Here is a 21,659-nt window from a genome sequence, read left to right as displayed (position 1 = left end):
CCTATATCTACTGAGGGGTACTCAGTAAATATTTCAAAGTTGACAGCAATGTCCAGCATTTGGTTACATTTCCATGGTTTTGAGTATCGATTTGATGCAATAATATTTTTGGAAATGTTTTACTTCACGTTGATATTATTTGTATTCTTTCTGTTTTGTTTTTATTACGTTTTTATATCTCCATTGTCCTCCAATCTAACATAACCGTATCATTTGTGTATAATTTACATATTACATAAAGAATAGATACATTATTTTTGCATCAATGCACCACCAGAGAGATGGTGGAATTTCCATCACTGGTTCAAGGCCGCCAATGGAGATGAGCAGCACCCCTTCCTTATATGAGAATGTGGGACGTACCCTTTGACCTTCATTCATTTACCGACACTTTCACATGTGCATCGGAAGCCACCGCAGACACAAGCGTCTCGTTAAATAAAATCAACCAAGCAGGGCATCGTCCGACATCGTCAAAACCAAACGGCGTTGTGAGAAGACGCGAGTGAGAGAGCGACCCGGGCCGGGCTCTGGTGGGCACCTTGTGCTGGGCCATGTGCTGGGTGGTGCCCTCCAGCGTGGCGCCGGGAACGGTGGTGGGAGCGAGCAACCTCCCAGACACGTGCAGGAGCCACTCCTCCAGCGCTTGCTGCAGGCCGCGGTACTCCTCGTGCTGCCTCAGCCATGCCTCGGCATCCTCCACGTAGCGCTGCGTCGACACGCAAGGGGACAGCGTTGGAGCAGCCTCTCGTGTTCCCTTCCCCCACACTCACGAACCACCGCCAAGGTGACGGCGTTGGACCGGACGCGGATTCCGTGTGCCGATGAAGGTGTCGCTGAGCTTGACGAATGCTCGACCTACCTTGCTGATTTCTCGGATCTCTTCAAATTCCCCCTGCAGGTCCAGGAGGCTCTGCCCGATGGAAGGGTCTGCTGTGAACTCTTGCACTGCGTGGCCTTTTTCGATGAGCGAGGCCACCGCGGCCTCGTGCGAGAGGATCGCCTGCATTATACTCTACAGGGGAGGCGATCGAAAGAACACAGTGTGTTATATATAGGATCGTCCAGTGACAATTTGTGGATGGTGCCATCCTGATATTTCTCATGCTGAATTTAAGGGAACGACTTGTCACTACCACATGCAGCTTGCAGACGACATAAACGAAGCTAATTGAAAGTATTTGAGGTAAATTAGTATTGAATTTTCCATGCTCACATGAAGAGATTACATAGTTTGCAATGTGCTACAACATGTGGTTCATTCTTTATTAAATCAATTACTCGCAACCTGTTAAGGACCGTCTGAACTACAAGTCAATCCAAGAGACAAAGTTTATCCCTGCTCAAATAAGCATGAACCTATGGCTGTCATCTTGTTACCGATTCTCATCCGGCAGTGGACATTTCACATTCCTACGGCGTGACCCCGTGAACCCCTATTGACGCCACCTTGTGCTTGTGTAGCTGGGCCTTCTTCTCGTAGAGCTCGGGCTTGGGCTCCGGCGGCGTGGACAGCAGCTCGCGCTGCTCGCCGAGCCAGCGCGCCAGCCTCTGCCGCCTCCCGTCCAGCTCGGCCCCGAGCTGCCGCCAGCGCTCCAGCCTCACGAGGTGCTCCCTGACCGCCGCCTCCAGCTCGCCCAGCCGGTCCCAGACGCCCGCCGCGTCCGCACACAGTCGCTCCGCCTGCTCCGCGGGGGAGCACTCGGCGGCGCGCTCGCATCGCTCCCGCGCCGCTCGCGCAAGCTTCCGGCCCTTCTCCAGCCCGGCCTGCAGCACCTGCAGATGCAAACGGTAGCGACGGTTCGTGAAACGACGCCGCCGCTTGCAAACGCCGAACCTTACAAACGAACGTGCGTGTTCATTTACAGCTTCAAACGATGGTGCAGACCTGTATCTTCTTGATGTATCCTGTGATCATCGCCATGTCCATGCAGTCTGCGCTCCTGCTCAAGTTGGCGAAGTTGCACTGTGCTTCCTTCAACCAGTCGTCGGCAGCGGAGAGTCCACTTTCCGCCTCTTCCACCATCTTTAGGTCTTTCTCCAGGGACTTTGTCTGGTCCTGGATAAAAATGTTTTCATTCTGACTTTTCTTGCAAAATCAAAATTGTCATGTTTGCAATTACAAACACCTTGTGTTTTTTTTATATTAACAAATTAAGAATTGAAACAGCTGCTCCTCGGGAGGTCCATGTCTTACCTTAGCAGATAGGAGCACAGCTTGGTATCTGGTGGACAACTGAGTAGCCAAGCTGCCCATTCGAGTCACAAAGTGGCTTTCCTTGATGATGTTTTGGGCCAAAGAGTAGATTCCCCCCACCTCCTCCTTCTTGTCTGCGATCTCGCTGCAGTAACTCTGAAGACAGCAACATACAAATCAAGTTAAAAAAACTGACTTTCCCAGCATATTCTTTTACGGATGATGTTGGTGGCAGCTGTTTCCAGCCCAACAACTTTGTACGTATGTATGTATGTTGAACTTCTTTCGCACTCTATGTAGCCAACCGCGCTAATCGAAGATGCGGGGGAAAGGACAGCAAACTTAACACAAAACGCAGTTCAAGAAAATTTGTTTTCAATATGAATGATTTTAAAGTGCATAGCTCCAGTGGCTTCCTAGTATCGGAAGCAAGAGCATTCCAGATGGCCAAAGAAGTGCAACCGAAAGCGTGCGATGCGGTGATCGTCTTTATTCCATGGATAGCTAAAAGTCCCTGCTGCGACGACGACCGGAGTTCGCGTGGTAGTTTACGCTCCTTGACGGGGTCGGCAACTCTGATTCTCACACCTTGTGCTGCTCGATGTGCCGTGACTTCTCCCCCTTATCCGTGCTCCTGTCCGGCGGCGTCTTCACCGCCCCCTCCATGCCGGAGAGCCACGCGTCGGCGGCGCGGTAGCGCTCGGCGAGTAGCGTGTGCTCGGCGAGCAGCTCGCCCAGCCGCGTGGCCGCGTGGCCGAGCTGCTGCCGGTACGACGCCAGGTCCTGCCGCAGAAGCTCCAGGGCGCTGCTGTCCACCCACGGCTCCCCGCCGCCCAGCAGGCGGTCTCGGCACGCCGCCGCGTCCGCCAGCAGCCGCTCGCCGTCCCCGCACCGCGCCTGCAGCTCCTGTGCCACAGAGGCCGATACGGCGCTTTGATTTCGCGTGCGGCCCTTCCCGAGTTGCGGGGATAGAGTCAAGCCCGCTCTGTTGGCCTCAGTCCAGAGGCCAATCGGCGTGAATAACAAGTAAAATGCACGAAGCAAATGAAGACTGAATGCAAAGCTGCTTCTTTTGTGACTTGTATGCAGCAATGCATGCCTTGAGTAATGAATAAGAGAACAGACAGCGTTGTTACATCAAATGCAACTCATGGCTTGACACATTCAAAGTGGTCTGTCTTACAAGTCTGTTTTCCATGGCCCTCTCCAAGGTGTGCACAATACCACAGAGTAACGGAGCGACACGAAGCTGTGGTTGTCCCGGGGATGAGTGCTCAAATAAAAGGCGTTAGCGCCCGACCTGCAGCTGCACCATCCTGGAGTTGAGCTCGTCCTCCTCGCCGGGGCTCTCACTGCAGCCGGCCAGCGAGTCCTGCTGCGACCGCAGCCACGCCTCGCACTCACTGAGCTGCTGCCGCAGCGTCTGGTGCAGCTGCAGCATCTGTTCTGCCTCTGCCACCGTGTCCTGCGGAGAGAGGAGCGTTTCACTCATGCCAGCCGTGCGGCACAACTTTTCTATCAGGTTTCTGTTTCCTGTTGTTTTTTCTGTATGGAGATTACACTCTTCTCCAACGACCCAGGTCTTCCTAAGGAAGCCCAGTGTCAGCTCAGTAGGAACACTTATTCTCCACCACTATCACCATCATATGGAACACCATTCCCCCAGCCATCAATGCTGTAGACTCTTTTCCTTTGTTCAAGTCCAGGCTCAAGAGCTTCCTCTTATCTTACGTCTTTGACTGCCCCTTTCTCTCCATAAAGCAATAATGCCCACTGTTTCGGTACTGCGTCTTGAGATACGGTCGGATTTAGACACGCTATGAATCCAAATAGCATTGTATCGTAAGAGTCCTCAAGAGAGCGGCCCCAACTTTTACAAATTGATAGGGTTCTAATCTGCTAGGCCAGCACACTCGCTACCCCCAACCAATGGCAGAGCCAGGATTTTCAGGTAGGTGGGGGTAACCCCTCGATCGAGGGTCGAATTCGAACCGTGTGTGATCGGCATCGCGCTCGCTGAAGGTGAATGCCTTCAGGGAAGTCGTGTATTGTGTACGCAACTGCGCACAATTCTGAGTCACTTATAACTGCTTTGCCGTTACTTGTTGCCAATTATGGACTCAGACTATTGTCCTATCATCTCATAGAGTCCCTGGCACATAATAATATGCTACACAGTGACAGTGGGGGTCGCAAAAATGCCGATTTATTACTAATAAACCCCAATGATCCGATCAAAATTAGGGATTTCGATCGGATCATTAGGGGGGCACGTGCCACCCCACCCCTCCACTGGCTCCGCCAGTGCCCCCAACAACCAATGCCACTCAATTGGCCCAAACTGCGCGATGTGATGGTTGGGGTCCTGGCCGCCACACCCACGCTGTGTGTTCAGGCGCAGGCGGCCGAGAACCGCGGCGCCGAACACGGCGCACCGGCAAGTGTGCGTGCCGCACGCGACGCCGGGGGTACCGTGACGCGGCCGCAGAGCGAGGCGTGGCGATCCTGGAGGTCGTGCAGCTCCATGCGTGTGAGCGCGTGCTCCGCCATGCCCCGCCCCTTCTCCTGCAGCATGAGCAGCATCTCCGCATGGCCTCCCACCTCCTCCTCCAGCAGCTGCATACACAAGCCCATTGTGTGCTGTGAGATGCGAGTAACAAAGACGAATATCCTGCCGTGTAGCCTGAAAAGACTGTTGGGGCAAGTGCTGTTAGCGAGCAGCTATGAAGGCCGGCACGGCACACGAGGGGGTTGGTGGCCAACACCACGCCCGGCCAGCCTTTATCTCCCCAGTGGCGATGTTCACAGACTGCACTAGGTACTCATTTAAGGCTGAGTCGACCTAGGGGAGTCCCAGGACCGGTTTAAATAATTGTCACTGTGATGTTGGCCAACTGCTACACTACCGCTCCCCGCCAAGTAACACACGCAGGCACACACACATACATACACACGTACCAGCTGCAACCATAGTCAAGCAGATGTCTGTGCTGCACGACGTACAACCACCTGACAGCCCTGTAAAGCTACAGTGTATGTGCCAAATCACTCCTAGTATCATCAACATAAACCATAATCATTACCACCGCTGTATGAAGGCCTCGCCAAGCCTCTTGAGAATATTCTTTGGTTCTTTCGGTGAAGTCACGGAGAATTAAAGTGAATAAAAATACGTTTCGATTGCAACACAAGCGGTCGTCATCAGGAAAAGGGGTTAGTCTTTCAAGGCAAACAACAATGTTTGGAGATGGGCGTAGCCCAAGTGCCATCAGCAGCACCACCAGTATGGGCGGGGCAGCAATGCCAATGCAGCAGCAATGCCAATGCAGCAGCAATGCACTGCAGCAAAGGGCCGCCAGGAAATCACTGCCCCCCGCTCTACACAACACACTGCTGACGGTGGAGGTTGATTGACAAGAAAACACAAGTCAAGTCATGAGAATGTTCCCACCTTTGGCTGCCGTCATCCTCCAAGGGACATGTGATGCCCAAGCCCACAACCCCTTCTTGACAGTCAATATGACATCTCTGGCTTGTTAATGTTCCCCAAACCACGTGGTCCTCTTTCGGCCTCTCAGTGTATTGTGCGATGTCATCACGCGCGCGTGCAAGGGGGTGCTTCCGCAGCTTACCTTGGCTCGGTCCAAGGCAGCCTGCTTGTCCCTCAGCTCAGGGCAGGGATGGCGCAGGGCCCCCAGCTTCTCCTCGGCGCGCTCCACCCAGCTCGAAAATTGCCCGAAGCTCTCCTGGTAGCTCTCCCACTGGGACAGGGCGCTCTCCAGGTGGCTGCAGTCAAGGGCACGGGGCAAGAGCAGCGATCGTCTCAACAAAGGTAGAGCGGAGGCTGCTTTCAAGCTGTGCCGTGTTTCAACAAGCGACGGCGGAACAATTTGAAGGCTGGGCGATCGCGTTGCAGGTTTATACAATCGCTTGCATTGTGCCCAGGGCATGCCAAACACACGATGGACATCACTTGCTTCGTGCGCTTGGCCGATAACACAGAGCTTCCCTTGATTATGTGCGCGCGCGCTCATAGCATCGCGAGCACTAAAAGGTCAGACTCCACATTGGGTTTTCACGATTGCCTCCGCCACTTCACGCACACCGAGCCGGGGCGGTGAGCCGCAGCGAGTGAGCTCGAGTGAGGTGGAGAGGTTTAGCACCTCTTGCATTGCACCGCTGCGGACAGCAGCACGTCCCAGGCCTCCTTGAGCTCGTGCAGCTGCTGCTGCACCGGCGGGGCCCCCTCCGGCGCGGTGCTGCGCAAAACCGTGTCGCCACGGCTCAGCACGAGGTTCAGCTGAATCTCCTTCTCCAGCCGCGTCGCCACCAGCGCCTGCGCACAAACACACATGTTTCTGTCTGGCCGCCCGTCCGATGGGGAACTAACTCGCGATGGCTCAGGGGGGTTGAAGCTCGCGCTCATCCCAGCTGAGTGAGCTCGAGTCTCGAGAAGGCCACGGTCTCTGCTTGCTCGGCTCGGGGAGGACGCTGAGCCGCGCGGCGGGTCTCAAGCAAACTGACCAATGTTTGAAATGAGCTCATGGTAAAAATATTCAATATTGATTCGTAACAAGTGGTGTGTTCATGCTTTTTTTTGTCGGGTGTTGAAAATGGTGTAAATGGTCCAAGTGTACAAACTATATAATTTGCACCGGGAGCCTCATATCCACAATCTCTGTCAAGTGGCTCTCGTTTTGTCCTTTAAGATGACCTCAGGATGCACGTGGTGGTTAATAGCTCCTGCCAAGAGACATCTACAGCTTTGGGTGCAAACATCTGCTTATGCCTGACACGGGGTAGCCCGGAGTAATGGCTCGACAAAGAGGTGAGGTTGAGAAAGAGAGAGATGGCCATGGATTAGATCATCGATATTTGGCCGGAGACAGTCAACAGGCAATCCTTTGTGCAGCACATCTTGGCTGTGTGTGAAGGGGGAAAATTGTTCCGAATGCCACGGTATGTTGGCCCCACGTGGGCTGTCGTAGGCGGTGGCGCGAGGCCATACCTCCACCTTGGCGAGGCGACTGCGCAGCACGGTGCGATCGCCACTGGGCGCCAGGTACGTGTCCAGCAGCAGGCGACCGTCTGCCAGCCAGTCCTGCAACTCCCGCCAGCCCTGCTCAAACTGCTGGTGCTCCTGCAGGGCGCGCGTGGCTCTCTGGGCTTGGTCCTGGACATGTGCACAAGAAAATGCCCAGCGCTCACTCTCAGCCATCCGCCCGGGAATGTGCATGATGCTGCGCAAATATCGAGCAAGGGCGCTGCAGGGACACTAGCGCGCAGACAGCTGCCGGCGCTGGCAGACGCCGCCGCACTCAGACGCAACAAGGCACTGCTGTCTTCACGTTGCCAATGAATGTCACATGGCTCGGTTAAACTGCTGTCATTACAGTGTTTGGGAAAACGCAACATTCGATGATATTCTGCCACATGTTTGGCAAAGAACTGCGGTGGTGACTCACTATGCTCATGGTCTTTAACGAAAGCCAGCAGAATTTTTTTTGTGGATGTTTATGACAACATTTTTTGTGTTCATTGGTACTTAATATAAAACATTTATTCAGCGTGTTAAAATAACAGATGCCGAGGTATTTACTTCATGCATGATTTCTTACCACTACTATTAGCCAAAGCTCTTTACACTACCATCTTTGCTACGAGCTCCTGGCCACTTGGAGTGAAAGACCTTTGGGCCCTTGTTCAGCAACTGTAAATTTAAAAAAAATGCAGTCCATTGGACTGTTTTTTCTACCCGTAAACACACCCTGCAGTTATTTTTGTAACAAATTAATCTTCATGACTGCTCCCAGAGTATCTTTCTTTTCCCTTCCATAAAGCTGAATGTGTAAGCATGGAGTGAAAATAAGCATTGGTCTTTCTGGGGTAAAACATTACACGAGTTTACAACCGCTGCTGATGCAGCAAGCGATAGAGCTGTCAAAAACTCTTTTTAACTCAAACATGTTTCCTCCCTCGTCAAAGAGTGAACCCAAAAAAAAATAAAAAAAAATAAAAAAAAATTTGTCCAGCAGCCTTAATTTTCTTTCATCATTTACACTATGTCGCAAAAAGCTCCCTATGCACTCCCAGGCAATTAACTGCAAGCAACTCTTATTGCTGAGTCGCACATCCCGGGCAGCAGGGAAGCATGGTCCCCGCCACTCACCTTGGCAAGGTTAGCCAGGGCAAGGTAGCGCGTGTTCAGCGCCGACACCCTGAGGCCAAAGCTGTGCGCGGCCGGGGCACAGGCCTCTGCCATCTGCTGGGCCCTCTCCCTCAGCCGCGCCAGCTGCGGTGCGTGGCAAGCCACGTCCTCCAGCACCGACTGCACAGAGACGCGCACAGCGCACGCGGTGACATGGCCGGGCTTTAGCGGACGAGTTGGAGTGCCGTGAGAAGTGTGAAAACCCGGGATAGCGGATCACACGTGGCGGGGGTGGGATCATTCGGGCCGTGAATTAGGGGAGGGAAAATCGTGCGTATTCATGGCTTGTGTAGCACTTTCAAACGTGCGTTTGGTCTTCAGAGGTATTTTATCAGCAGTGCGGAAGCCGATGGGTCGGGGAAAAAAATACATGCGCTTACTTGCAAATGGTGCTATTTGCTCTTGTTTGTCTCTAATTTGTGGGCAACCCTTTGATCAATTTGGCCAGTCTTAAATAGCATATGACCCAAATAGCAACACAACTTTATCGTGAAAGGTTTTGTTCACATTGCATCATCTTAACATTATCGTGCCTGCCCATTAGTGAGTGGGGGGGATGAACAAAGGCAAACGAATAAACGGTTTCAAATTGAGTTACAAAACTTCATTGGCGATGGCCGTACGTTTTATGTATTTTAATGCCAAGCATGCCTTGCTCACAGCAGTGCATAGTGTTAGCAGCGTCGTGGGTAGAGACTGCATTTGTGCAAACTGCAACTGAAGGAGGTGCGGGGACATTTAGAAGGGCTCGGTAAGTGCATGAGCCTACAACGGTGCCTTGTTTTGATGCCCCGCTATCTACTGGTGACTTGATTGAGCGTTGTAATAACCACAAAAGAACACAGCAGGCCATCATGCTCCAGTCGTTGTTAGAAGTTAGGATACATCAATCCAAACAGCACACGTTTGACCATGAAGTCAGTTTTAGTTGTATAATAAGAAGCACAGAATTTTCCAAGTACAAGAGAATTTGAAAGTTACATAAAACGTGTAAGTAAACAAGTGATGTGAAAACACGATGCATTTCTTAATAAATCATAACATTGTAATGATTAATGACAAACACCCAAAAATATTGACGTCTGATTGGAATATAAGGAGGTTAAGAACTATAACCTGAAAGCAAAAGATACAATATATTTATGGTATACCAAAGAAACATGTAATCAAGCACCAGTAAAGCAAGCTCAATTAGGAAGGACAACCATCAATAAAATAATGTGTTCAACATAAACGTGAAATGGCGAACAGTGACATTCTTTTGTGCTGCATAAAATGTCCCCGCACAATAAAACACTGAGTGCTGCGTCCACCTTGACCATAACACGGCACCACCAACTCTTCTACTTTGTAATCCATCACAGTTTGCATCCCAACCGTGCAACGATTCACATCATGTGGCAAAGAATCGGTCTTCCACAACTCGCCGCGGAGTCAGAAGCGCCCCACGTCATGCCAGGAAAGCGTGCCACAATACGTCGCTACATCGCTCACTCTGGAGTTGCTGCAACAGACCTCGTGGCTCTGCTCCCATATCAGCAAAGAAATAAAAATCACAGAACGGGCGGGTATAAATCCAGTTGTTGCTAACAAGACATGCCTGTTAGTAATTACACCAGACTTCTCAGTAGGTGGCATTGGACATGAGGAGTGATTGGTCTGTCCTTCATGGAATGCCACGGATGTAAGGAATGCCTTTAGTAAAGATACAACTCGTGCCATGATAGCTCTTTTGTCCCCCCCTCCCCATTTTGTGTGTGTTTTGCATCAGAGCCATTACCTGAAATGTTAACCTATTGTATATTTTTTCTTCTGAGGCAGTGTTATTGAGGAATGTGTTGTTTATTTGTAAGTGTGCTACTGTGACCCACTCATCACGTGCCCACTAAAGGGTGGCTCATAGCAAGACCAGCACATCGCAGAATGTGGCTGAAGTGGAATGAGTCAAGCGGAATATTTTTGTTTTAAAAAAAATCTTACAAATACATATGTGAAGTAACACTTTTGGAATCGAGCAATAAACCGTCAAAATATTGCAACTTGCTGTCTCTGTGATAATTTTCAAAACGAATAACTACAACACTTGGCATGATTAAAGATTTCCGAGATTTAAATTATCTTATAAATACATGCTTTTGTCCTAGTTTTAGGAAAATCCCGTAGCAGAAAAAGTCGCACTTGAAAACTAGTTTTCTGAAAAATACTATAAAAAACGTGTTTGATTATCACCCTGTCTGATTGTCGAACAAAGTGAAATGGCTTTCAAAAGAGTGCAAATTTTTTCAATCCTGCGAAATAACATTCCGTGCCACTTCCAACCAGAGGGCTCCGTTTATCAACAGCGCGAGCCCTAAACATCGGTCACTGAACCTCACCGCGTCCGTGCAAATTAAACAACACGAACGCGGAAACGCAAAGCAAGAGAACGAGCAGGAACACTGGGCAGAGGCACCGCCGACGAGGAGCCCACGGGCCGCCGGGCCGTCGTGCCGTCGGGACGGGCGAGTCCTGGGTGCCGGCGCTGCTTGAGTCGGCGGTCGGGCCTGGCTGCTGCGGGCGTCTCCCCGCGCTCACCTGCAGCCGTCGCTGAAGCTGCCGCTTGGCCGGGAGATCGGCCTGGGCGCCTCCGTCGGCGGCCTGTGCGAGCGACGTCTCCGTCTCTCCGAGCCACTTCTGCACAGGTGCCGCGCAGGCCTCCAGCTCCTCCAGCTGTTCCTGTAGGCCCTGGAGGCGAGGAGCATGGGGAGCATACCCAAAATAAAAACGAATCCCTGACCTGGCCCTAAACACCTTGTTAATTGTATTAGATCCCCTTCAACCAACTTTTTTACTTTCCCATGTGTTGGCCACTCCTCCCCACCCCTCTGATGTTTATTACAAGAAAAGAACGGCCACCCATGTGGAGTTATATAATTAAGGGTGCATGTGACCTATAATGTTCGGGCAGTACGTCTGTTTTTGGACGTCTACTATGTTAGGAAAAAGTTAATAAATAAAATAAATAAGTTAAACAAATTATCCCTAAGCCTGGGCATTTTAGAGTAATGCCTGGGAGTATATGGCAGAGTAATATTTGAATCTGTCCAGAGCAAGGCCTTGAGTAGTGTGGAAAATTTATTTGACATTTTATTTGTGTGTTGAGAAGTATATGCAGTTGTTGCCAAATATAATACACAAACAGAGCTTGCTATCTTTAGGCAAGAGTATTCATGACTTCTAATTAACTCAGCTGTCACGTACACCACTCTAGCGACAGCATGTGATGTCACAATGTAAATTTAGACCTGAATCTCACGAATTATTAAACATGCCCCCTATGAAGGAGAGACTGGTGGTGAGTCCTGCACCTGCAGCTGAGCCTCCTGCTTGTTGAGGCTGCCCAGCAGCGCCTTCCACTCCTCGCGAGCGGAGGCCAGCTCCGCCTGCACCCCTCCGGCCTCCTCGTGGCCCAGCACGCTCATGAGCAGCTCTCCCTTCGACGCCAGCGTGTTCAGCCTGCTCTGGCCCTCCTCGCTCTGCGACAGCACCTCCTGTGACAAAACACAGCGTGGCACGGCCGGCCCCGTTAACGGCATGCCGTGTCACGGTGGGGCACCGGCGGTGGGGCAATCTGCGAACTCTAAACCCTCCCGACGCACCTGTGTCTTCTGTAAACTGTCCGTCACCACGGCGACGCCCGTGTCCGAACCCTGCACGAGCGAGGCCCGGGCCTGCGCCATCCAGAGCTGGACATCGCGAAGCGCAGAGCGGAACCGCGACTCCAGCACTTTCTCCTGTGCCAGGCACCGCTGGGACCCCTGCAGGCAGGCCCTGTGCGGTGGCACCCACATTGACTCCATCAAATCTATACTCGTTCCAACCGCATTCACTCCACTACCTTCACATTTACTACCGCCACATTCATTCCGTTAACACATACTCCCCTACTTTCCCACTCACTACCTCCGCATTCACTCCACCTACCACCACATTCACTCCCCAAGTTCCCATTCACTACCTCCACAATTACTCCATTGCCTCGACCATTCGCGGCATTTACTCATCATGCCAAATATATATAAGAATCTAAGTGTATGTGCTATGTAACATGAAGAACATGACAAACAGCATATGCAGCACCAATACTGTACCTATTGCAGTCTCGTATTATTGTAGAGATCCTTTCAGAGACTGCGCTGACATCTTGTGGGAACTTGCACAAGCTGCCCAGCTGAGCCTTGATGTTCTCGTTGAGTGATTCCATGTCCTTAAGACATTTCTGTGCGTCCTGCCAACAACAACAACAGCAGCACACCAAGGGTCACCGACTAGAAGCGATTTAATCCTCATTTGCACACCGGGAAACGTTCTGTTGCTTTCTCTTGTTGTTAGCGCAACTGTTGTCACGCCGCTTGGGTCGATCATCTCGCGCACACACGAACCTGTGCCCTCCTCCAGATGTCCACGATTTCCTCATCGGTGTCTCCGGCCTCCTCGGCCGCCGGCATGGCTCTCAGCGCCTCCTCGAGGACGTGCGTGGCACGTGCCAGCTCGCTCTCCAGCTGCTGCGACATGGCGTTAAACTCGCGCTCTGAACGCAGGGCCTGCTCCAGCGCCTGCTCCAAGGCCGCTTCCACCTGCCTCGCCGCCGCCTCCCAGGTTTGCCAGTCGGCTTCCAGGCCGCTGAGCTCACGCTCCACCGCCTCGCATCCCAGCGGCGCTGTCTTCCTCTTCACTTCAGCGGCCAGGGCACGAGCCCGAGCCAGCCGCTCCTCTCCGCTCCCAACAGAGGCCAACAGCTCCTGGAAGTAAAGAAATTAGTGTAAATTTAAACTTGCTTTGCCCATCTGTTGAACTTCTTCATAGGAATCGCTTAAGGAGGTTGCTCCACTCGGCAGGGCGCAGAACAAGGTGTGCGTCCACAGACAACGGGAACCTTGATCTTGTTGAGCTTGCGATGCAGTGCGGCCGTGTCGCCCGAGACGTCGGCCCAGCGCTGCAGCTCCTCTTTGGCGGAGTGCAGCCAGTCGCTGACATCGCGCACGCTCTCTTGGTACAGCTGATGCTCCCGCACCGTCTCCTCCAGCTGCTTCACTTTGCCCTGCATGCGAACGGCGCAAAGCCGCACGGTCAGACGGCGAGAGCGTGTTCCCGCAGACAGACGCATAACGTGACGGTTGACTTGAAAACGAACGCCTGCGAAGGCAACGGACGCTGCAGGCGGTTACGCTGGGGGTCAGAGTTCACTCTGACGCTCTTTGTGAGAATGCTCGGGGGGGGCGGGGTGCCGGGTTCCCACCTTGGCGACGGCCATGACGTCGTTGAAGTGTGCTCGGTACTCGCCCGTGCCATCCTCGCGGAACGAGGCGTCCCCGGTACGCTCGAGTAGCTCGCGCGCGCGTTCCACCAGCCGCTCCAGGCCGCCGGCTCGGCCCTCGGCCTCGGCGAGCAGCGCGCGGTAGCGCTCCAGCCGCGCGGTCTTCTCGGCCAGGTCCGCGGGCAGCAGCGCGGCGCCCGGCGTCGGGTCGGCCAGGTCCAGCTCGACGCGCTCCAGCCACTCGGAGAAGTGTGCCTTGCTCTCGAGGTACGCCTGCCAATGTTGGTTCACTGCCTCCAGCCGGCTGCACACCGTGACCGCGCACCACAGCAGCAGCAGGAGCAGCGATGCTGTCGTCTCTTTCAAATAACTTCGTGGCTTGGCATGGGCAAGCGATGACCGAATGCCTCCTGCGTGTGCTTAAGCAGGCAATGGTTGGTACACGTCTATGTTGGTGGTCTTGTATGTATGTACAGTAGGGGGTACAGCTGGTGGTGCATCTACTGGTCATCTCAGTCAGCCAACCCATGGCACCTGCTGGGTCTGTCCCGAGCCCTCCTGTCAGCGAGCCTCAAATTGCACCTGGCCTAGCACAGGCGCCGTGGTGACGTCATCGTCACGAAGTGGCGAATGGTGGGTATTGGTACATACATGCATATGTTGAACTTCATACCGTACGTAGCCAACCGCGCTAATCGGAGGTGCGAACTGCTGGTGGATGTGACACACTCCTATTTTCGGAATCAGCCTCTGGTAGGATGCCTACTTTTGACTTCCAACAAATTGGTGTTCAATTTAAATAGTCATTTGGAAGTTTCCCAACAAACGTATGTCTCAGTCCACTTGAGAAAATCTAAATCGCTTTACTTTCCATGTAAATGATACATCCAGCCACATCTTGTTCAGGCTGTCGAGAGCACCTTTGTAACTGCAGCTGCGTACGCACCTGTGGCAGCTTACTGAGGTGTCCAGCACCTCCTTCCATACGTCGCGCAGGTCACGCAGCTGTCCGCTTATCACGTCCTGCCCCGCCTCGCTGCTGCTCTGCATGGTGCGCTCGCCCTTCCCGATTGTCAGGTTCAGCTTCACCTCCCCCTCTCCCTTCAGCAACAGGATCTCCTGCAGAAATAACCGCACACAGCAATGTTGGCCAGCCTCAGGCAGGCTCAACCCAGATTCTATCCACTCCGACGTTCACAGCCGCGATGATGTGATCAAATAGCTCCTCACAAACAAACACCCGGAGCTGCGGTTTGGCGACAGCAGGCGTACCCTGATCTGTGACATCCTCTTGTCGAGTGTGGCCTTGCTGCCGATGGTGCTGTCGATGGCAGGCAGCCGGTCACGCACACCCATCACCCACGCCCAGGCCCCCTGCAGGGCTTCCTCAAAAGCCTGGTGATCCTGCACACGCACGGCCAGCGACACTTGGACCACTGCGAACAGGCATCGTGAGCCAAGGGACCTGTAACTTAAACCTACCGACACATTCCACTTCATGTCATGTAGATGCATCTCACAGCCCAACCTCGGTCGTGCAATTCCACGCGACGATTTTTTAAATTTTAATTCGAGGTTAGTGTGTGTGTGTGTTTCGTACCGCATTTTGAGATGCCATGGCATTTAATTTCTATGCAAATCCACGTTGTTTTGTGTTGTATATCTTTAGGTTTAATTGCACTGTGTCACAATCAGCGACCAATAATGCTTCTGCGCGGTGGGCGATACCGTTAGGGCGGCGCGCGATGCTCGCAGCTTCTCCCTGGCGGAGGCGCCGAGGTCGTGGTATCGCGTCGTGGCGAGCGTGGACCGGCGAGACAGCTCCACGTCCGCCAGTGCCTGCAGCTCCAGTCCCAGCGCTTCAATTGCCTCCCTGAGCACAACCATCAGATCAGCGGCGCTGTTTAAAACGCGGAGTCGCCACGCGATCGTTTTTTTGTACTTGTGACTTTTTGTATGGTTGAGACAAACGATGGAATGGCAGCCAAAGCAGCCATAGGAGGAAACCGTACCCACGAGGATGTCCACCATGGAGATGGAACAATAAAATGTAGGATATAGTAGTTACTTAAAAATGTAGTTGTGTCGGTTCTGGCAGAACCCACAGCATCCTTTGCCATTGGGTGTATCCTCTGGAGGTCACTAGGCCGTATACCAATCAGCTTATGTGCAGGTATTAAGTGAAATGTTACGTCACAGGATCGTGACGAATAGTGGCAACTTGGGGAGGCCTTCATCCAGCAGTGAATTGATCATGGCTGCTGCTGCTGCTGATGATGCCGATACACTTTTTATTCAAAACAGCTGTGTTTTTTTTCACGTCATCACCTCTGCTTTTGGAGCTCCTGGTAGAAGTCATCCACCTTCTCCACTTCGGCCTTCTTCTCGGGGATGTGCTGCTTCTTGGCGCCCAGCTCCTCGGTGAGGGCACGTTCCTCCATTTGTTGCAGCCACAGAGTCAGCCTCTTGAGCTCCCCCTCACAGCTGGCAGGACCCACAGTGGCGAACACACATGAAAGAAAGATAACCGCAACATGATCTCTCACGTTTACACTTCAAGTAAAGCATCAGACATCAGTGGAGACACGTTGTGGTCAAGGTAGACGAGACTGAGATTATTGAACCTCAAAGGCAATCAAAAGTTAGATGTGTCTACACTTAACGAGGCTTTGTGATACACACGGCACCCCGACCATTTTTGTTTAGTTTCATTCAACAAAGGTTTGTCACTTTTTTGGCAATCGTCAAGATGTTTGGTGGATTTACAACACAAGCAACCATAGCAACGACCACAAGTCTAATAATCACTGACTTGTAGGTGATCGGCTCAGGTAGAGAGGATTAGGGGAAGCTAGGGGTTGGACACTGAACCGTTGAGACGTATTCGTGTGTCTGCAAGCCCTGGTTAATGATCTAACATTTTTCATGATAGTTACACTTATTTTGCCATCTTCGTTGATTTCATAATTGCATTATTCAATTACAACGTTATTCAAGATAATGTGCTTCTAGACAGCTTCGTTCATAGGATCAGAGTTAGCCCAATATATTGAGATACTTTGTACCATATTTTCTTTACACCCCAGCTCTTCCTGACAGAAGAGGCGTGTGTCTAAAGTGGCTCTTCACGTGGCAAGATACATTTACAGCGTTCACGATGATGGTGATGAGCTGGCTGGTGTACGTATGTATGTATGTGTATGTATGTTGAACTTCTTTCACACCGTACGTAGCCAACCGTGCTCATTGGAGGTGCAGGGCGTACGCACCTCTGCAGCTCAGCGAGGGCGTCCTGCAGGCTCTCGCTGTGGTGCTGACTCTGGGCCACAAACGCCTGCCACTCGGCGCGACCACTGTGAACCTGCCCATGGACTTGCTCGGCCATGGCGCGTGGCATCCCGCTTGCCAGGCGATCCCCGCTCTCGGCCGCCAACTCCAGCAGTTTCTCACCTTCGGGCACCGAGTCCAGGAAGCTCTGCAAGGCCACAGCATCAGTGGTCACGACACAAATGGTAAGACACGTTTGTGTTTCGTTGCACAAGTGCAAATGTAGCTGCTACACGGCAAGCTGTGCTGAAGAGTGTTTGAATCATCGGTGGAATGTTGAGAGTTAGAATCCAGGAAACTCTACAAGGCCAAGACACGAGTGGGAAGAAACCTTTGTTTTTGCTGGTCAGAGGCAGGATGGTGGAACCAATATAATTTCCAGGCATACTTATTCCAATAAATGTCATATTCTTCCACTGTGGGTTATGAACTGTCAGTAAAACCACGTTGAAATGATTACCTTCCAACAGCAAAATGTGGTTGCACGTGCAGCTTAGTTTTATCGAGTTACATTTATTCGCAGAGAGAAAGGTAATGCTGTGAATTGCACCTTGATTTTCTGAAGTTTTTCTTCGACAACGGTTACATCGCCCGACGTGTCCGCGCAATCTTTCACCTTGACCCTGGCCTCGGCAAACCACTCGTTGAACACCTGCAAGGCCCCTGCAATACAGCAAGAGGGCAGCTGTGCAAAACAACTCAAGACAGCAATTCAGAACGCCCTCTAACCCAGGTGCTCTCGATTCTTAATGAGCTCAAGCTGACGTTACCAAAATGCAACATATTAGAACTACATAACGCCCAAGTACAAATGTTGCTCCCAATATCGAGCTCTGGTGAGAGTTATTGACTGGCAAGTGAAACTTTTCATCACGTTCAAATCCTAGTTTGGAGCTGACTCAGCCTGTTAACATCTGGGTTTGTAAAATCGGTAACATTTTGTGAGGAGTCAACAGTGGCACTGCTATGAAGAGGCTGGCCCCCTTACCATGAGAATATGGAATTTCCACCACTGGCTTAGGTAAACGTATGTAAATGAGCAACAATCCGATCCCTGCACAAACAGGGCGACACTTTTGACCAGAACAAATGTCGTTGGCTTTCTTCTGTTCACTCGTGTGCCTCAACCTCCCAGCCCGAGTGTCCGTGCGTACCGGAGAACTCCCCGTCCATGATGTGCTGCAGCTGGTCCCGGGTGCTGGTGCACAGCTGGTTGGCCGTCTCGTAGGAGCGGATCAGCTGAGTGACGCGCGCGCCCAGGGCCTCCAGCTCACTCGCGTGGTAGCGCCGGCACAGGCCGTTGAGGTGCTCCCGCGCGGCATCAATGTTGCTCTGCTGCGCGAGCAGATCCTGCTGCACCTCCTGGGAAACGCGGCACACACACCGATGGCGGCATGCACGTCAAGAGGTGACAACGGGGTCTCGGGAATGGACCGTATTCATATTCTTGGTTCTTTTGGTAAAGTCACGCAGATAGAAAGATAATAATAAAAATAAAGTGAATAAAAATAAAAATAATAAAAATAAATAAAACCACTAATGTAGACTGTAGCTTGGTTCTAATTGGAGTGAGTGCGCTTGCAGTCGAAAATGTAGACAGTAGCAATGGTTAATAAAAAATAAAATTAAATAAAAATACAAAAACCACGACGCTTTGATTGCAGCAAAAGTGGTCGTTATCATGAAAAGGGGGGGGGGGGGGGGTTAGCCTCGAAAGGCAAACTGTTTAAAAAGGTTTATAGATGGGCGTAGCCCAAGTGTGTCAGCAGCATGGGCAGGCAGCTAATGTTAATGTAGGAGGAAATAATTTTAGTTACGATTAATTGCCAAGAGCCCTCCCCTGCCGCTATCCCTCCCCACCTTGGCCTTCTGGACGTGCTGTGCCCCAGGGCTGACGGCCAGGGCGTTGAGCGAGCTCTGCACGGATCCCAGCCACTCGTCCAGCCCCACGATGTAGCTCTCTAGCTGGCTCCTCTGGCTGCTGAACTCTCGCAGCGTCCCACGTGCCGAGCGGCACGCCTCCTCCACTTGCTCCACCCTCTGCTGCACATCCGACTCCAGGGCCTGCGCAACACAGAGCCTCGTTACTCATCGATCAAGACAAACGCGCCTCGACCACGGCACGACGCTGCTCAGGTCACACGCACAGGAAGTCACGTATGATACTTTGGGATGCCGTGGAAAATGCACCTGGAGCTCTGATGGGATGCTTGACATCTGCAGAAGCTGTTGCAGCTCCGCAATGTTCTTGTGCAGAGACTCGACCTTGTTCTTTTCGTTTTCAACCTCGGCCTGGATTGGTGCAATGAGATAGTGTCTCATAAATCATTCTGTCAAACCAACAATGTTGAACACAACACAGTAGCGTTTAGAGCTAATGTCAAATGTGGCTAAAAGAGACTCGTGAAAGTCGAATTACAGTTTCCCAGGTGACAATGATACTGTTACTGGTGTGGTTTCTGTCACAGATCAGGTTTTGTTTCTGGTACATGAAGATGCGGAGTAAAGTCACAGAGAAAAACTTAACACTTGGAGTTTGATCAGAATGCAATTTAAAAGGCCACACGTGAATCCAGAAGAGGGCATCATTGACACTCGGGAACATCTCACCTGCACCTCCAGCAGGCGCTTCTCGAGTACGGCACTGTTGCTCAAGTCGGCCATGGTCTGAGAGATTTCAGCCAGGGTGCCAGCTGACCAGGCCTCCAGCTCAGAACCGGTCCGGTGCACATCCTCCCAGAGAGACACCGTCACCTTCAGGCTCTCCGTGCTCTCCTCCAGCCGGTCAGTCACCTGTACACCAACACGTAACGCAGCCACGCGTCCACCCCACCCCGTCAGCTTCGTGGACATTGTAACAACAGCAGCAGCAGCAAACGCAACACGGCCTTCCTATTCAGTTGTAGAAACTATGCATACGAAGTACAAAGTGCAACTGAACAAGATATACGTATAGTTTGCCCTCCGTGAGTGGATTATCCGGGTTTGAGAATTAACCAAGCTTGCAAAAACATTAATAACATATTATTACACACACGCTGGTTCTATCAGAAGCTACGTCTTGACTCCTATTGTACACAGGTAATTAATGCATACTTTATATGTCCTCATTTACGTATGTTTTACATTTATCCGTGATCTTATTTTATCCGTGTCACTCCTCCCCCCCTCCACCCACCACCATTGTCCCAGATAATAGAGAGTTGACTGTGTTTGTGAAAGTCTCAGAAATGAATTGGCGACTTACATCGAGCCATCCGTCCAGCACGCTCTCCGTCTCCTCCTTGAGGGAGGTGACATCACAGCCCTGCACCTTCCTGATCTCGGACACCACCTGCTTGCTGCGCATAGTGAACTCCTCTAGCTGCTCCTGACACGACGCCAGCTCAACCCTGCATGCCTCATGCTGCACCACACGTAAACACATGTACGCACGTATTTAAGCCCTATCAAGGCCAAAGCGGTGCACAGAGAGAGTGATGTGGCCAGTACCAAACCTCATCGTCATGTCTCCCCAGTGCTTATGTTTACAATTCGTGTCGGGTACTCATTTAAGATGACCTAGGGGAGACCCAAAATTAGTTCAGATATTACTCTCTACCGACGTTAGCTGTGGCCGGGAATCAAAATAAGGTCACCGGGTTCGTAGCGTAGTGCACTTACTACTACACCCACATCCCCCACACACACACTGTCACCTAAAGCACGAGTAACCTAACACTGAGGCTCAAAAAATCCTGGAAATAACATTAATTTCCAACTTTTATTTAGACGGTGGATGAAACAGACAAAATGTCCCCCCCTCTATCACCAATGTTGCAGCCATGTTGTCTTGATGATGAGTGAGAGAGGTGACAGCGTTCACAGCTTGACCCCTGACCTTTGTCAAAAGTCTGCGAATCTCCTCTCGGTCAGTGCGTGATGGCTTCTGGGAAACGACGCCCTCAGCCGTTTCCACGACGCGGTTGAGCGCCGCCTTGCAGCCCTGGTACTCTCGCATCAGCGCCACCAGGGCACAGCACTGGTCCTGGCTGTGTGACGGAAACAACAATCAATGCTCTCAGTCAGAGCCGCAGCTACACAACAACATCCACGAATCCTGGAGGGTACCGGTGGAATAACACGACGTGTAAAGAGTTGGAACGTTTATCAAACATGCAATGGATGCACCTGTGTTGAAACTTGTAAATTTGTTCATGATTTGTTTGTTGCAGAGTGCCCTATACGCTGCTGCGTCTCAACTCAAACATTTGGAAGGGTTCCTCCCTGAGTGGCAGCTATCCCTGCAGGCACAAGGTCAATCAGTCTGAAATTGGACATTAGCCTGACAGAAAGGGATGATAGCTATGTGTAATCTCAATTGAGTAATTCGCAGGTCCTTTATGAATGTGTCAAACTTTGGACGCCTATTTTGACTTCAAACTTTCGTGACTGCAGGAATTCATATTCTTTGGTTCTTTCGGTAAAGTCACGTAGATAGAAAAATAAAAATAAAGTGAATAAAAAATAATAATAAAATACGCCTGGCGTATTTGATTTCTCTAAGACGATGGTACTTTGCAAGGCTACTGGCTATCAACAAAGATATGTTCATGAAGCCATCCATATATACAGACACAGACACAATTTCA

The 21,659-nt window shown here is 51.5% G+C and overlaps 1 protein-coding gene across 1 annotated transcript in view; it reads right to left on the bottom strand.

The window, feature by feature from the left end:
- SYNE1 (spectrin repeat containing nuclear envelope protein 1) overlaps positions 1–21,659 on the bottom strand; it is a 163,708-nt gene that overhangs the window by 84,329 nt on the left and 57,720 nt on the right. Inside the window, 31 exon segments of the mRNA XM_061558914.1 lie at positions 542–709; positions 863–1,015; positions 1,450–1,776; positions 1,889–2,059; positions 2,198–2,353; positions 2,786–3,103; positions 3,498–3,662; positions 4,670–4,813; positions 5,830–5,983; positions 6,361–6,533; positions 7,206–7,370; positions 8,367–8,525; positions 10,980–11,129; positions 11,753–11,935; positions 12,044–12,215; positions 12,536–12,672; positions 12,827–13,186; positions 13,321–13,485; positions 13,684–14,005; positions 14,648–14,820; positions 14,974–15,105; positions 15,430–15,574; positions 16,030–16,185; positions 16,971–17,176; positions 17,579–17,691; positions 18,183–18,390; positions 18,889–19,092; positions 19,219–19,320; positions 19,639–19,821; positions 20,276–20,434; positions 20,909–21,059. Of these exon segments, the coding sequence (XP_061414898.1) occupies positions 542–709; positions 863–1,015; positions 1,450–1,776; positions 1,889–2,059; positions 2,198–2,353; positions 2,786–3,103; positions 3,498–3,662; positions 4,670–4,813; positions 5,830–5,983; positions 6,361–6,533; positions 7,206–7,370; positions 8,367–8,525; positions 10,980–11,129; positions 11,753–11,935; positions 12,044–12,215; positions 12,536–12,672; positions 12,827–13,186; positions 13,321–13,485; positions 13,684–14,005; positions 14,648–14,820; positions 14,974–15,105; positions 15,430–15,574; positions 16,030–16,185; positions 16,971–17,176; positions 17,579–17,691; positions 18,183–18,390; positions 18,889–19,092; positions 19,219–19,320; positions 19,639–19,821; positions 20,276–20,434; positions 20,909–21,059 (5,674 nt within the window).

The sequence above is a fragment of the Lethenteron reissneri genome, chromosome 25 (genome assembly GCF_015708825.2).
Source record: "Lethenteron reissneri isolate LAM-NWPU_2019-01 chromosome 25, ASM1570882v1, whole genome shotgun sequence".
Taxonomy (NCBI): domain Eukaryota; kingdom Metazoa; phylum Chordata; class Hyperoartia; order Petromyzontiformes; family Petromyzontidae; genus Lethenteron; species Lethenteron reissneri.
Note: the sequence above shows the minus strand (reverse complement) of the source record. Positions and strands in the feature narration are given on the sequence as shown.